The sequence below is a fragment of the Pomacea canaliculata genome, linkage group LG13 (assembly GCF_003073045.1).
Source record: "Pomacea canaliculata isolate SZHN2017 linkage group LG13, ASM307304v1, whole genome shotgun sequence".
Lineage (NCBI taxonomy): Eukaryota > Metazoa > Mollusca > Gastropoda > Architaenioglossa > Ampullariidae > Pomacea > Pomacea canaliculata.
Genome location: NC_037602.1, coordinates 1,027,362 through 1,043,510, shown reverse-complemented (window position 1 = coordinate 1,043,510; position 16,149 = coordinate 1,027,362). Strand labels below are relative to the sequence as shown.

The window sequence follows — 16,149 nt, the reverse complement described above, 5'->3', positions numbered from 1 at the left end:
CTTAGTAGCTGAATCACATTCCTCCTCACTGTCGGAATTATCATTGAAAGGTCTTGAACGTTTTCCCGAGTTTGAAAGGGTTTTTTTTTTTTTTGCAATGAAGAAAAAGAAACATTCATTTCTCCTGCTCCACACCCCACATGGAGTCCATCTATGGGATGCAGCCAATCAGTACCTCGTGGGTTTATCCAGCAGGGCTGCACCAGGGCTACAGGAGAAATATTATGACCTAAAAGAGTGTGGATCAGATTGACCCAGGCCGCAGCCTTCTAGCAGACCTGGGCATTGCACGACCAGCCGATTGATTGGTGTAGGACAGCACCAACCTACTGCCTTGGAGAAGTTTGGCCAAAGGGGAGTGTTGGTATGACAGGCCACAACCCATCAGTGACCTCAGTCTCCAGGATCCCATTCTCCCCTGACAAAGGTCACCCTGCATGGCAAGCGCAGGGAGCCGAAAGAAGACCGCTGTAAAAACAGAAATCAAAAAAGAGATTTGGGGAAAATACTGAAAAGGGGAAGGACCAAAAGGCAGGGGGATAGGACAGGAAAAACTAGCAGTGGAAAGATAAGAAATTTAATGTACAAAGGAATAAAGATGAAAGTACCTGTGAGACAGAAATAAGTACAGTGAAGAGGAAAGAGGCAGGCAGTCTGTCACCAAAGAGAGGTTGGGTGTCCACTCCAGGCACTAGGAGCCAGGCCCACAGGGGCTTAAAAAGGTGGAAGCTAGATCAGAATAAAGAGGCTTACTCTTACAAAGGTGAAGGGTGGGTTTTTGATGGGTAGAAAGTGGTGTAGAGGTAGGCAACCCACCTAGTGTGGTATTAAAGTGGTGCAATGGTGTGCTTGCCCACATGAATGTGGTGAAGAGTGATATTTTGTGGTAAACAGGCAACTTAGGGCCCATGTGGACTCTACTTACAAAGCCCACCATGGGTCATGACGAGCTTCACCTTGCAGGGCATATTTTAAACCTAAGCAGGGCCAGGTTGGGGCCATGAAGTTTTGTTTAAAGTTCATTCCCTCCACCCACCCACATCCCCTACTTTAAAGAAATCACTTTACCATTTCCTCAAGTCTAACAACTTACTTTTTTTCTGGTGCAGTCAAATTCCTTGATTACAGATATTAGCAACTGGATACTTTCATTGAGACAAAAAAAAAAAAAAAGCTTTTAAAACGCTCATTTAAATCTGTCGCTCACAAATGTCTGTGGGATTCAATTTGTATTTTCAAGTTTTACCCTCTCTCCTGTAGAGTAACTTTCAGAAATAGTTTTTTTTTCTTATCCAAATTTGACTCTTTAAAACAGTCCCACTTTATGACTGCAATGCTAACAACTCGTAGCTTTATAGCATATACTTCTGAAGCAAAAATGCAACCATGCTGAATCATCATCATCTCTGAGCTTCACTGGTTGCTAGTCTCAGCTTGTATTGACTACAGCATCATTACAATGTTGCTATTATTGAACTACCATATCTGTCAGAGCTACTATATAATGACTTACCACCCAAGTCAGTCTCTTCAGTTTGTTGGGATGCCCTCCTCTCTGTGCCATGCACCAAACAGAGCATGTACCATCTGATAGGAGATATTTGGTACATGCTCTGTTTCCTTCTCAGGACACACTGGGTTTTTTTTTTTTTATTTACTTCCTCTTCAAACTGTGTCTATGTTTGAAGCTTTCAAATCCAGTCTCAAAGCCCATCTCTAAAGAAATATTTTGCATAATCATGAGTACTGTTCGACTACATTCTTCATCCATGCACTTAGTTCATGTTTTTCTTGTGGTTTCATCTGTTTACTGATGCTTGTGCTTCTTGTATGGACTGTCATTTGTAGTCTTTCATGTGCAATATATGGAGCTCACATTCACATGGGCTTTGCAAATCCTGTTATTATTATTATTACTGTTGTTGACTTGCTCTGTAGGTTAACTTCATCAACTGATTCTTACTTATGTACGAAGTAATTTATAAACTTTCTTTCTTTGTCATTTCTTGATCACAGAATATAAAAAGTTTCAAAATGTAAAAGTCTTGAGTACAAGATAAAATGTTTAGATGCAAACTGCACAAAGTATGCTGAGTATAAAATTAACAAAGGTGATGGAAGATTCTCCCAGTATAGTTAAAGCAAACAATTACAACAGACTCGGAATTGCAAACATCTTCAATCTCTTACCCTTTCACAGAAAAGCTCTAATTTAACCCTTTTCCGCCATCATCAATGTGCTGGTATCTTGAACCTCGAAACACATTGTGGCAAACTAAATGTGCTTAGCTTACTTTGTCATAAGCTGAATCACTGCTGTTAATGATGCATATAAACTTACTAATCTTTTCTTTAGCACTTCGGCTGATTATAAGCTCTGGAGTAACAAGATTTGAACACTAGATGCAGAGTTACTTCTGTTAAGAAAATATTATTTCTGCATTAGGACTTCTTTCTTCTATATAAGAATTCAGTCTGGTTAGGCTCGGTGTAGATTAATTTAAAATCTAAAGCAGTGAAAAAGTAAATTCTGCAGCAATTCTTGGCACTTGAATAGTTGTCGCTGACTAGAAGCAATGTCATATTATAAGGAAAAAAAGAACCAATCACCATGCTATAAACTTAATGCACTGACTAAAGCAAATTTACAATAATTTATCATTTCCCTAATAATACTGTCTTAGGGAAAAGACCAAAAAAAAAACCCCAAAAAAACATCATTGACACATTCTTTTTGACAAGTCTTGATGGAATTCCTAAGTGCCTGGATCTCTTCTTTAAAATCAAAAGAAAATGCAAATAACTATAAATGGCACAAATAACAATTAACTGAACAGTAGTTTGAAAAAAAATGTTTAATATTCTCAGTACTGTACAGCTAAAACTAAAAATTATCATTTAAGTTTAAAATAATTATTCTTTAATAATTGATATGAACTAATAAAAATCATCCTTTAATAACTCAAATATCTGGTGTGTTCTGAGCAGTATTTCCATACATTTTGATTGTGGGAGCAACTACTTCTTGTACAGTAGCTATAGACATAGCATAATGCTTGCGGATATACAGCCGACTTAGACAAAACAGGAAAAATAAAACACACCAAAACAAAACAGACTCAGCTGAAAGAAGGTATGAAAACGACATTGGTGTCAAGTGCTGCATAAGGTAACCAAGAGCTATTGGACTCACCATAGTGCCTGAGGAGGAGGCAATAATGATAAAGCATGCTACACTGCCTGTCACTCTGACAAAGTCTTCTTCCATCCACATAAACCCTGTTGGAAAGATAGAGGACATGGAAATCCCAACAAAGACAGTGCAACACCACACTCCTATTGTAAAATGAAACTGAGATGACAACAGGAACCCAAACTGTGAAAGTACCATCAATGTGCTACAGATAAATATGAGTCTGACAGCTGAAATGTAATGCACAACAAAAATAGCAAGAAATCGTGCGAAAGCAAAGGAAGCCCAAAAAACGGAAGTAATCTCTGCTCCCAGGGCTTTACTCCACAACAAATGCTTTACTACAAAGGTGGACAAGAAAGCTGTGAAAGTGTCCTCTATGGAAGTGTACACAAAATACATGAAACAAAGTGTCAGCAAAACAAATATAAATAAAGCAGAAGGTAATGGTTGTTTCACTGCCTTCTCATCTTCTCTACTTTGTCTTCTCTTTTCTGATCTATCTGTAAACCACTGCACAATAAGAGGAACACATGCTAAAAATATCAGGATGCCAGATATGAGGAAGGCATAGTGCACGGTAGTAGTCAGTGGTAGTGCAGGACCAGTGCTGTTGCTAGTTCCATTTGAAGTGGTTGATATTGATGAGGATGTGTTTGTCTCTATACTTTGACTGTCTTCTTCTTGAACTGGTGTCAGGAAGGGCATAGTTATTAACGGAGAAATCACACCTCCAAAGGCATAAGAAAAATGGAGAAACTGCATCGCCGTTTCCCCTTCTTTTCCCCAGATTCTCACCAACTCTGCATTCCCAACTGATAAAAGAAAATGATAAAACAAAACCCTTACATGTACAAACTAAATCATGAGTTTTAAAAACACTTATCTGTTATTTGTGTATTTTTTTTTGGCATGAGTGCATATGTGTGTGTACAGAATAATTTTTGTATGTGTTTAATCAATGAACATGTACTGCTAAATAACAGATATAAGCTTTTAAAGTGATTGCAGAACTATAATAGAAGAATATAAATCATGCATTTCAGTATATACACATATCTGCCATCTCCCATCAATTATTCTTTACAGAATCTCTGGCTTTAACTATAGTCATCAAGTAATATTTGGCTCTTATTTGATGTATAGCCTGTCAGAATTAAGCAGTCAACACCCAGGGTGAAGCATGTTAAAATTATTGGTACTGAATGTTTTAAGCAAACATTGTAAAAGATATGTTCGTCTGCATAAAACTATTCTGAATGATTAAAATACTTTAAAAGAAAAAAAAAGTGCATGTCAATAAAACAAACAACAAAATGATCTATAGACTGACTTATCATGTGATTTGACCGTACTACATTCTAAACAAGTTTTCATTCCATAAATATTTACTGATCAAACTCTGTATACATGTGTGTGTGTGTATATATGTATGCAGATATGTGTATGGTTGGTATTAATGAAAAGCAAGATTACAGAGCTAAATATTCCCAGGGTCTAAAAGTCCTATGAAACAAAGGCAAAATTTTAAAATTACCTAAGGCTAAACTAAGTCAAATGACTGCAAACCTGTATCGACTGATCCACCAAACAAGGAACAAATAAGTGGATTGCGATCATGAGAGCATAGGGTGAGCACCAGGGTAGTGCTATAGTAGTGAAAGAAATCCCAGCAGTGACAATGATTAACAAATTGACTTGTCAAGCTTGTCATACACCACTCCAGCAGTCAAGGATCCAATCAGATAGCAACAGAATCAGCAGTAAAGAAAAGGAAGCAGATTCTACATCTGTTTGTGTGATTATCTGAATGTCCAGGAAGCAGGACCCTCTGGCTAACTGAAAAACCCTGTTATAATGTTTATAACAAAACCAAGAATTAGCGTTACTTTAAACAAAAAGCAATCACAGGACATCAGTCAGTTATATTACCTGAAGTATCAGGAGTATCTTGTGGGTCCAACTGGTCCTGACTTAACCTCATTATCTTGTAGACAGTGTTATTATTATTTGGGCAATGGAGAAAAGAATTTCTAATAAGGTCAGAGTTCTTTTAATTGAAAACTGAAATCTTGCCATAGCTAGACCAGCTGGACCTCATGTGATACCCTTTTTATGCTAAGTCTAATTCAATAAATCACATAACATCACTGTTAATGCTATTAAAGAAATCATTATGTGACTCCTGCTGATGCTGTTAAATATAATTATCTTCAAACCTCAAGTGTAGTTATCTCTTCCTCTACAATTTTGCTTTTACAACTCCTAACCTCCAATAGTAATATAGTAGTTTGACCTGAATAGACAACATTTGATTTAACCATGTATCCACAAAGATATAGATTCATGCCATGAAATGTCTTAAAGTCATCTTCCTCTGAATGTACACATGTACTTCCAGCTGGGTTTAATGGCTCACCATCGCATAGAAACTGAATCCAAGCCACAGAGTTTTCAGACATTTTCTCCTGTATACAGAAGACTTCAGCCTTGTTCTGAAATTTGATTTGGCGTTTTGGCTGTCAGTAGACATTTTCTCAGAAGAGATCTGTTCTTCTGTTGGTTTGGAAGTGGATGCTTCCACAGCATTTACATCCATCACTCAACTGTTATTTTGCTAAAAGAAAAGTTTGCTTTGATAATTAAAGTTCTTGGGGATTTCCATAACAATAATCGATAATAAATTATCAATGACAAATAGCAATTTCATAGAGTTTCATAAAGTAAAGACATTAAATACCCTGCACAGGATGTATAAAAGATGTGCATGTTTCTATGTCCCTCTTTTGAAAGTTGTATATGTGGTAAACAAAAATTTTCGGCTATTAGTGTTAATTATATAATTTTTATTTTAACTTCAGCATTTATAGTTGACTAATTTGATGTTCAAAGTAGAATTGCTTGCGGAAGAGTTGTACAGATTTTGTTTTCCACTTGTGCATGGAGGCGGGTTAAAAAAAAAACAAAGATGTACACAAACTGTATTTACCCAGTGCAAAACCATGACTTGAGATTACAGCCTATTAATTTCAAACTCAGTGACGTTAGTTGGTTATAATATTATAGCTGTCAGGAAAACGACAAATTATAAAATTGCATGGCCTTCGATCAGAACGTCGATCGATGAAGTTAAGGTCAATTCAATTTTTTTTTTAAATTGTTCCCTAAAAATAACGTGAAAAAAATCACAACGCTCTATGCGTTCTTTTTTTAACTCGAGGTTAATGCAATTAACTTACACACCACGGTCTGTGGTACACAGAGGATATATTTAATCATCCCCACGTACCCACTTCTCCCCACTATCGACAACACCACGAACTATTTAATCGTATTTCCCGCACTTTCCAAATCACTAACAAGATGAAAATGAAAGCACGCGTGCGTTACTTCAAACTGACAAATCTATTATGAATTAATTTGTAGCTTCGATCAAAACAAGCAAGAAAAAAAACCTTATGCTGTTATGAATTTGCAGATCCCTGCTACATGCGATACAACTGTTCTCAAAAGTTCAAATGTACGAAAATATCCATTGATGTTGCTGCACTTCGTTGTCGTCTGCTTGATGACGTCACCGATCATTTCGCCCCCACCACTGCTCTGACATGGGATGAAATGGATATCGGACGACTTGACTCAGGCTGTGGGGCGAGATGACTGGCGAAATATGAAACCATCCCCCTCATTCATGTTTTGTTTACTGTACACTGATCACGATCACATTGTAGGATTTCATGAATATTGATGAAACTTATTTTAATTGTTCCTATATATGCAGCTGTGTGTATAATGGTTTGTGTGCATGGTAAAGATTATTAGAAAAAACCGAGAAAGTAAATGTCATGGATTGCGGACAATCAGCGCAAAGATTATATATAATATAAGGCATCCTCGTGTAGTGTTGGTGTTAGCGGGTTAAATCACACAAGATTTAAATCACGCAAGAAGCTGTGCATTTTCATCTCCTCATCGATATATATATATGTACCACCTCATCAGGTAATATACGTCTGATGTATATGTAATCGTAACACTGGCAGACAATTTAATATTATTATCATTTACATTTTCCCACCACTAAAAGGTGGGCTCAAAGGGCTTTACTAAAAAGACAAACACACAAACATAATAATAATAAATGTTGGTCTCAGAAATAATCACTGAAAAATATAGCCGAGCTCTAGTTCACGAATTTCCGGACTGAAGTAGTGTAGGCAAGCATCGATCAGCATATTGGGGTAGTGATGGACTGTTCACAGGCGCTGGACTCTTACTACTGTGGAGAGAGAGGTGTAGAAGCCAGACACACTTCTCCGCTACCAGGGCCGGCGCTAGGCTGTGTTGCGCCCTAGGCGAAAGAAAAATTCTGCGCCCCCCCTCCCCCACTCACAAAAAGTGAACCATGTTATATCATTTATTTACCGCTATGTATATATCCCCCTCCCCATGTCAAATGACTCTATGAGTCACTGACATTACAGATCTCGTACTCGTTTGGAATAAATATACGTTTTAATTCTATTTTTATCAGAAATTTCAAAGAAAGCTGGCTTAAGTTCACAGTAATGATTGCTGCGGTTCTGTCTCAGAACTCAACTCGCTTGTATGTGCTAAAGACACAAGACTGTCCGGACCCGTTTGAATCAATGAAAGTTTTGCAAAAGTGACACCACCGCTATCGCAACCCGTTGCATCCACACAATCAAAATAAGCACCATAAGAAAAAGGAAATGAAATTAATGTAAGAAAGACATAAATCGTGTTTAATAAAATATACGCTATGTCACAGTGTATAAATTCATGCGAACTTATCTGTACAAACTCTCATGAAAGTGGTGTAGACAGCAGCATGTTCAGTCTTGCACGGCTAAAGGCAGTTCACAACTTTACTGACTCAGCTGTGGAAGGATGATATCTCCAAGCACCCGAACAGACGATTACAGTCAATTCAAACAGCAGCACGAGATGTCTGCAGTCGTCACAGTGAGGTTTTCACATGTCCAGTGGGTTTTAAGTCAAATGTTCAAACTACCACTTTCCTCAGTCTCGGCTGTCCGCCCTGGGTAATGTGATCTACTTGTCTTTAAAGTGGTAGGGATTTATCTCTACCTTCTCAACTAAGCCACCCCACTGAGGTCCTTTCAATGTTCTCTTCTTTCTCATCTTACAGCGACAAGAAGTAAAACCGAACTGACTACATGCTTGCTGCTTAAAAATGTAGAAAAGCGGTTTTTACACTCATTACGACCAGAGGCGTTAGAACCCAGAAGTGTCAAGAAATGGCTTATTAAAATTAAAATCTTTTTCGAGAATTTTTCGTCAGATTTGATTAATAACTTATAAGTTACTTTTTTGTCAAGAAAAAGTACGCCTGTTTTTCAATTGCAGGCTAGCATCATACACATATGGATACTTGCATGTCCTAATCAGACCTACACTTATGAGTAGCGGGATTTTCAACACTCGTGTAAAAGGTTTTTGGAGTGCACACGAGGAGACAAGAATGTGTAGCACCTTGCTCTGGTGCTTATTTTGCTGTGTGGTCTAAACTCAAGCTATCACAAGCTTCCAGCATCTAACCACCTGATAGAGCTACTTTGTTCCATCCAAGTCACACCTCACAGCGAGTCACAGGTGGGCGGCAATGAGAGAGTCTGTCAAGAGAGAGTCTTCTGGACACTAACAATGCAAACAGTTGTATCATGGTGTCAGCTCCCAAACAGTCCAGGGATCAACACGCGTGGTGTCCAGCATAGGGTTTGTTGAAAACAAGGAGAAGTAATAGCACAGTGTATCGACTGTCAGGTCTTAGTAGTCATTTTCTTAATAACCAATTTCAAATATTTGTCAATGGAGCATAACAACAAGCTTTCAAACTGTAGACAAACAGATGCACTTTAGATAATAAAAGATAAACATTTACAATTTGGGCAACTTAAATTAAGCGTATACAACCCAATCAACAGAAATTTAATATTAATAAGAGTTAAATTATTCACGACCATGAGTCACACAGTAGTACAAGACTATAGGCCATCAGTGTCAGTAAATAGATATGTTATAAACTTCAGGTTCTACTTGATGTTTGTCTGCTACTTTAAATCATTATTACTAAGAACGGTTCGTGACATTAGTAAGTTCTCGGGTTGAAAGTTCGTAGTAAACAATTACTGCTAAACTGTTGTCATACAAAGAGAAATTCGCGTAGCAAATTAAGTCGTGTTGCTGTCCCTGATCTCACTCTGTTTTCAATGCATAAGTGTGGACCTCTTCTAAAGTGGATAAAAGAAGAAAGGTGAGGTTGGTATTAGTGGAATGTGGTCCCTCTCGTAGGGGTTCCGCACTGAGTCTCCCATCCACCAACCGCCTCCGTGTTATCTCCGCGGCCTCCGCCCTCTTCTTTCCCCGTGGTTAGGGTCACTTCAAGTGCGCCTGTAATAATGGGTTTTGCTGTACTACATCACTACATGAACTGCGAATCGGTGGTGAAGTCAACCTACAAGCAGAGGAAATGGTGCCTTTCACCTTTGGTCCTTTGCCTTCCACCAACGCCGCCTCTCAGCGCCTTCCCGCCCTCTCCCCCCCTCTACCTTGCCTGCCGGTTAGCTGTGGTCACTGCAGGTGCGCCCTGGGATAATGCGATATGGGGTTTTCTGTCATACATGTACTGAGAAACTAGCGTGGTGATCAGTCTACAGCAGAGGAAAAGTGTCCTGCTAATTTCATTTTGTTAAATGATATTTTCATAAAATTAGCAACAAAAAAAACCCAAAAAAAAAAGACAGCAGCGCCATTTTTTTCCGCCCCTCGGTCGCTGCGTCCTAGGCAGTTGCCTAGTTCGCCTAATAGGTAGAACCGGGCCTGTCCGCTACTGATATTAAAACATGGCTAGCCTTCACACTTCTATATATGACACCTTTACCATGCAAGTATCTCAGAGCATGCAGTACAACGCGCAAGATATGACCTCTAGCTCTATACTCTAGATATATGTGACGGCTAGCTCTATTCAAAAGATATATGTGACCTCTATACAGTAGATGTGACCTCTAGCGCTATACACCGGATATATGTCAGTCTCAGCTTGCATTGAGTACAGCATCACTACACTGTGCTATTGTCTTCATGGCCCTGAACTACCATGCCTGTGTGAGCTACTAATGACTGACCCAAGTCAGTCTCTTCAGTTTGTTGGGATGCCCTCCTCTCTATGCCACGCATCAGATAGGAGATAGTTGGTACATGTTCAGTTTCCTTCTCAGGACACACTGTTGTTTTTTTTAATTATTATTTCCTTCCTTTTCAAACTGTGTCTGAAGCTTTCAAATCCAGTCTCAAAGCTCATCTCTTAAGAAATATTTTGCATATTCATGAGTAGTGTTTGACATTCTTCATCCATGCACTTAGTTCATGTTTTTCTCATGGTTTCATCTGTTTACTGATGCTTGTGTTTCTTGTACAGACTTAAACTACTCATTTGTAGTCTTTCATGTGTGATATATGAAGCTCACATTCACATGGGCCTTGCAAATCCTGTTATTATTATTAGTGTAGTTGACTTGCTCTGTATGTTATCTTCATCAACAGATTCTTACTTATATACGAAGTAATTTATAAACTTTGTTTCTTTGTCATATCTTGATCACAGAATATAAAAAGTTTCAAAATGTAAAAGTCTTGAGTACAAGATAAAATGTTTAGAAGCAAACTGCACAAAGTATGCTGAGTATAAAATTAACAAAGGTGATGGAAGATTTTCTCAGTATAGTTAAAGCAAACAATTACAACAGACTCGGAATTGCAAACATCTTCAATCTCTTACCCTTTCACAAGAAAAGCCTCCTAATTTAACCCTTTTCTACCATCATCAATGTGCTGGTATCTTGAAAACCTCGAAACACATTGTGGCAAACTAAATGTGCTATAGCTGACTTTGTCATAAGCTGAAATCACCGCTGTTAATGATGCATATAAACATACTAATCTCTTACTTCAAGCACTTCGGCTGATTACAAGCTCTATAGTAACAAGGTTATGAACACTGGATGCAGAGTTACTTCTGTTAAGAAAACATTATTTCTGTATTATGCGTCTTTCTCATATATAAGAATTCAGTCTGGTTAGGCTAGCTGAAACTCTTAGGCTCCGTGTAGATTAATTTAAAAATTAAAGCAGTAAAAATGTAAATTCTGCAGCTATTCTTAGCACAATAGTTGTCGATGACTAGAAGCAATTAATGTCAAACTGTAAGGAAAAGAGAACCACGCACCATGCTTTAAACTTAATGCACTAAAGAAAGTTTACAATAATTTATCATTTCCCTAATGAGACTCTGCGAAAAGACAAAAAAACCCCTGAAAAAACAACACTAACTAAAGCATGTTTGCAATAATTTATCATTTCCCTAATGATATTGTCTTTGGGAAAAGACGAAAAAAATACTAAAAAAACAACATATTAACAAATTCTTTTTGACAGGTCTTGGTGAAGTTAGTAAGTGACTGGATGTCTTCTTTAAAATCAAAAGCAAAATGCAAATAACTATAAATGGCACAAATAACAATTAACTGAACAGTAGTTTGAATACATTTGATTTTTCTGTACTCTACAGCTAGAACTAAAAATTATCATTTTAGCTTAAAATAATTATTCTTTAATAATTGATATGAACTAATAAAAATCATTCTTTAATAACTCAAATATCAGGTGTGTCCTGAGCAGGTATTGCCATCCACTTTGATTGTGGGAGCAACTATTTCTTGTACATTAACTTTAGACAAAGCATAATGCTGCGGATATACAGCCGACTTAGACAAAACAGGAAAAATAAAACACACCAAAACAAAACAGACTCAGCTGAAAGAAGGTATGAAAACGACATTGGTGTCAAGTGCTGCATAAGGTAACCAAGAGCTATTGGATTCACCATAGTACCTGAGGAGGAGGCAACAAGGATGAAGGATGCTACACTGCCTGTCACTCTGACAAAGTCTTCTTCCATCCACATAAACCCTGTTGGAAAGATAGAGGATATAGAAATCCCAACAAAGACAGTGCAAAACCACACTCCTATTGTAAAATGAAACTGAGATGACAACAGGAACCCAAACTGTGAAAATACCATCAATGAGCCACAGATAAACATGAGCCTGACAGCTGAAATGTAATGCACAACAAAAATAGAAAGAAATCGGGCTGAAGCAAAGGATGCCCAAAAAATGGAAGTAATTTCTGCTCCCAGGGCTTTACTCCACAACAAATGCTTTACTACAAAGGTGGACAAGAAAGATGCGAAAGTGTCCTCTATGGAAGTGTACACAAAATACATGAAACAAAGTGTCAGCAAAACAAAAATAAATAAAGCAGAAGGTAATGGTCTTTTCACTTCCTTCTCATCTTCTCTACTTTGTCTTCTCTCTTCTGAGGCTATCTGTAAACCACTGCACAATAAGAGGAACACATGCTAAAAACATCAGGCTGCCAGATATGAGGAAGGCGTAGTGCACCTTAGTAGTCAGTGGTAGTGCAGGACCAGTGCTGTTGCTAGTTCCATTTGAAGTGGTTGATATTGATGCGTTTGTCTCTATACTTTGACTGTCTTCTTCTGTCAGGAAGGGCATAGTTATTAACGGAGAAATCACACCTCCAAAGGCAAAAGTAAAATGGAGAAACTGCATCGCCATTTCCCCTTCTTTTCCCCAGATTCTCACCAACTCTGCATTCCCAACTGAATAAAAGAAAATAATAAAAACAAAACCCTGACATTTACAAACTAAATCTTGAGTTTTCAAAAACATTTATCTGGGTTATTTGTGCATATTTTTTGAATGAGTTTTTGTGTGTGTACAGAATAATTTTTGTATGTGCTTTTAATCAATGAACATGTACTGCTAAATAACAGATATAAGCTTTTAAAGTGATTGCAGAACTATAACAGAAGAATATAAATCATGCATTTCAGTATATACACATATCTACCATCTCCCATCAATCCTTCTCTTACAGAATCTCGGGCTTAGCTATAGTAATCAAGTATTATTTGCCCCTATTTGATGTAATAGCTGTCAGAACTGTCAGGATTAAGCAGTCAACACCCAGTGTGAAGCATGTTAAAACTATTAGTGCTGTTGGTCTTAAGGAAAAGTTGTAAAAGATACTTTTGTCTGCATAAAGCTATTCTGGGTGATTCAAATTCTTCAAAAGAAAAAAAAAATTGCATGTCAATAAAACAAACAACAAAATGACCTATAGACTGACTTTTCATGTGATTTGATCGTTTTACATTCTAAACAAGTTTTCATTCCATAAATACTTACTGATCAAACTCTGTATACATGTGTTTGTGTGTATATATATATATGTATGCAGATATGTGTATGGTTGGTATTAATGAAAAGCAAGATTACAGAGCTAAAATATTACCCATGGTCTAAAAGTCCCATGAAACAAAGGCAAAATTTCTAAAATTACCATAAGGCTAAACTAAAGTCAAAATGACTGCAAACCTGTATCGACTGATCCACCAAACAAGGAACAAATAAAGTGGATTGCGATCATGAGAGCATAGGGTGAGCACCAGGGTAGTGCTATAGTAGTGAAAGACAATCCCAGCAGTGACATGATTAACAACATTGACTTGTCAAGCTTGTCATACACCACTCCAGCAGTCAAGGATCCAATCAGATAGCCAACAGAAGCAGCAGTAAAGAAAAAGGAAGCAGATTCCACATCTGTTTGTGTGATTATCTGAATGTCCAGGAAAGCAGGACCCCTCTGGCTAACTGAAAAACCCTGTTATAATGTTTAACAAAACCAAGAATTAGTGTTAATTTAAACAAAAAGCAATCACAGGATATCAGTCAGTTTTATTACCTGAAGTATCAGGAGTGGGTCCAACTGGTCCTGTATTAACCTCATTAGTCATGTAGACAGTGTTATATTAGTTGGACAATGGAGTCTTCAGATTTGTAATTAATTAAGAGCTCTTTTAATTGCAAACTGAAATCTTGCAACAGATTGCCAGTTGGACCTCACGTGATACCCCATTTATGCTAAATCTAATTCAATAAATCATATGACATCACTGTTAATGCTGTTAAAGAAATCATGTGACTCCTGCTGATGCTGTTAAATATAATTATCTTCAAACCTCAGAAAAATTTCTTTGAAAACCAAAAAACTCAAGTTTAGTTACCTTTTCCGAATAATTTTGCTTTTACAACTCCTAAACCTCCAATAGTAATAGTAGTAGTTTGACCTGAATGGACAACATATTGATTTAACTGTGTATCAACAAAGATATAGATGCACGGTCTAAAACCTGTTAAAGTCACCTCCCTCTGAATGTACACATGTACTTCCAGCTGAGTTTAATGGCTTACCAGTGCACAGAAACTGAATCCAAGCCACAGAGTTTTCAGACATTTTCTCCTGTATACAGAAGACTTCAGCTTTGTTCTGAAATCTGATTTGGCGTTTCGGCTGTCAGTAGACATTTTCTCAGAAGAAATCTGTTCTTCTGTTGGTTTGGAAGTAGAAGCTACCATAGCTTCATACTCTCATTAACATCCATCGCTCAACTGGTACTTTGCTAAAAGAAAAGTTTGCTTCGATAATTAAAGTTCTTGGGATTTCCACCACAGTAATCGAGAATAAATTATAAATGACAAATATAGCAATTAGTGTACAGTTTCATTAAGTAAAGACAGTTAATACCTTGCACAGGATGGATAAAAGGTGTGGTTCCTGTGTCCCTCTTTTGTAAGTTGTATGTGTGGTAAACAAAATTTGGGCTGTTGGTGGTAACGATCGAAATATATATAATTTTGACTTTAACTTTTACATTTATAGTTTAGTAATTTGTTGTTCAAAGTAGAATTGCTTGCGGAAGAGGTGTATAGATTTTTTTTTTCCACTTGTGCTTGGAGGAGGGTAAAAAAAAACCATCAGATGTACAAAAACTGTATTTACCCAGTGCAAAACCAAATGACTTGAACTTAAAGCCTATTAATTTCAAACTCGATCAGTGACGTCAGTTAATTATAATATTATAGCTGTTATGAAAACTACAAATTATAATATTATGAAGTTACGGTCAATTCTATTTTTTAAAAATTGTTCCCTAAAAATAAAGTGAAAAAATCTGTTTGAGCTCTTTTTTAACTCGAGGTTAACACAGTTAACGTACACACCACGGTCTGTAGTACACAGATGATATTTTACCATCTCCACGTACCCCTTCTCCCGACCATCGACAACACCACGAACTATTTAATCGTATTTCGCGCTCTATCCAAATCGCCATGAAAAATGAAACCACCCTTACGCTACTTCAAACTGACCAATTTATTATGAATTAATTTGTAGCTTCGATCAAAACAAACATGAAAAAAGACCTTCTTATGCTCTTATAGATTTGCAGATCACTGCTGCATGCGATACAACTGTTCTCAAAGTTCAAATGTACGAAAATATCCATTGATGCTGCTCACTCATGCAGATTTATTCAACTGCACTTCGTTGTCGTCTGCTTGATGACGTCACCGATCATTTCGCCCCGCTATGTATATTTCCATAGGCAGCTTATGGAGCTAGCGTATCTGTATTGTTCAGACAACGTATGGCTCATTTGGTAATATTTGATGTTGTAGCTACTTGATCATCGTTGGTCGATTCCTCTTTAGAGCCTGGGATGATTTAATTGACTTTTCGGTGTTGGGATGAACTGTTCTGACATCCCCCTCCGTCATGTGTTGTTTACTGTACGTTGATCACAATCACAGTATAGGATTTCATGAATATTGATGAAACTATGTATGCAGCTTAATTGTGTGTGTGTTCGACGATTAGAGTAGCAACAAGACTGTTCAACACCTCGGATCACTGTGAAGCAGACGAAAGGCAAGAACTCTCTTATTTAAGAAAAGGACAAAAGCCACAGTTTCAGGTCTGCA

The 16,149-nt window shown here is 37.4% G+C and overlaps 3 protein-coding genes across 9 annotated transcripts in view; all 3 read right to left on the bottom strand.

The window, feature by feature from the left end:
- Positions 1-11,439, bottom strand: part of LOC112553761 (leucine-rich repeat-containing protein 61-like) — a 30,135-nt gene extending 18,696 nt beyond the window's left edge. Inside the window, exons 1-2 of one of the 6 annotated variants that reach the window (XM_025221196.1) lie at positions 11,019-11,324; positions 1,514-1,716 (exon numbers count right to left, since the gene is read on the bottom strand). In XM_025221196.1, the coding sequence (XP_025076981.1) occupies positions 1,514-1,610 (97 nt within the window). In that variant the 5' untranslated portion in view covers positions 1,611-1,716; positions 11,019-11,324. Of the gene's footprint in view, positions 1-1,513; positions 2,189-5,612; positions 7,593-11,018 lie in introns of those variants that run through there. The other 5 variants (XM_025221192.1, XM_025221195.1, XM_025221191.1 and 2 more) reach the window with 5 other exon arrangements.
- LOC112553764 (sodium-dependent glucose transporter 1C-like) lies at positions 2,317-3,996 on the bottom strand. Its single transcript, XM_025221202.1, has one exon. It carries the CDS (start codon positions 3,956-3,958, stop codon positions 2,963-2,965), a length of 996 nt encoding a protein of 331 aa, XP_025076987.1. The 5' UTR covers positions 3,959-3,996; the 3' UTR covers positions 2,317-2,962.
- Positions 3,905-16,094, bottom strand: LOC112553766 (major facilitator superfamily domain-containing protein 4A-like). 2 transcript variants are annotated; one of them, XM_025221204.1, is made up of 5 exons: positions 15,592-16,094; positions 14,578-14,786; positions 13,702-13,987; positions 12,703-12,923; positions 3,905-4,008 (listed from the first exon to the last, which is right to left on the bottom strand). In XM_025221204.1, the coding sequence occupies exons 2-5, from the start codon at positions 14,740-14,742 to the stop codon at positions 3,988-3,990; spliced, it is 693 nt and encodes a 230-aa protein (XP_025076989.1). In that variant the 5' UTR covers positions 14,743-14,786; positions 15,592-16,094; the 3' UTR covers positions 3,905-3,987. The 2 variants fall into 2 exon arrangements, with proteins under 2 accessions (XP_025076989.1, XP_025076988.1); XM_025221203.1 differs by lacking the exon at positions 3,905-4,008 and having other exon boundaries at positions 12,455-12,923.
- Between the last annotated feature and the right edge of the window lie 55 nt (positions 16,095-16,149).

Bases quoted from the DNA above. Each gene is read 5' to 3' on its own strand.
- LOC112553764 (XM_025221202.1), bottom strand. From the start codon at position 3,958: ATGCAGTTTCTCCATTTTTCTTATGCCTTTGGAGGTGTGATTTCTCCG.
- LOC112553766 (XM_025221203.1), bottom strand. From the start codon at position 14,742: ATGGTAGCTTCTACTTCCAAACCAACAGAAGAACAGATTTCTTCTGAG. The intron at 13,988-14,577 runs GTAAGCCATTAA...ACATTATAACAG, and splicing joins GATTCAGTTTCTGTGCACTG to GGTTTTTCAGTTAGCCAGAG. The intron at 12,924-13,701 runs GTTTGCAGTCAT...TCTTTTATTCAG, and splicing joins TGGTGGATCAGTCGATACAG to TTGGGAATGCAGAGTTGGTG.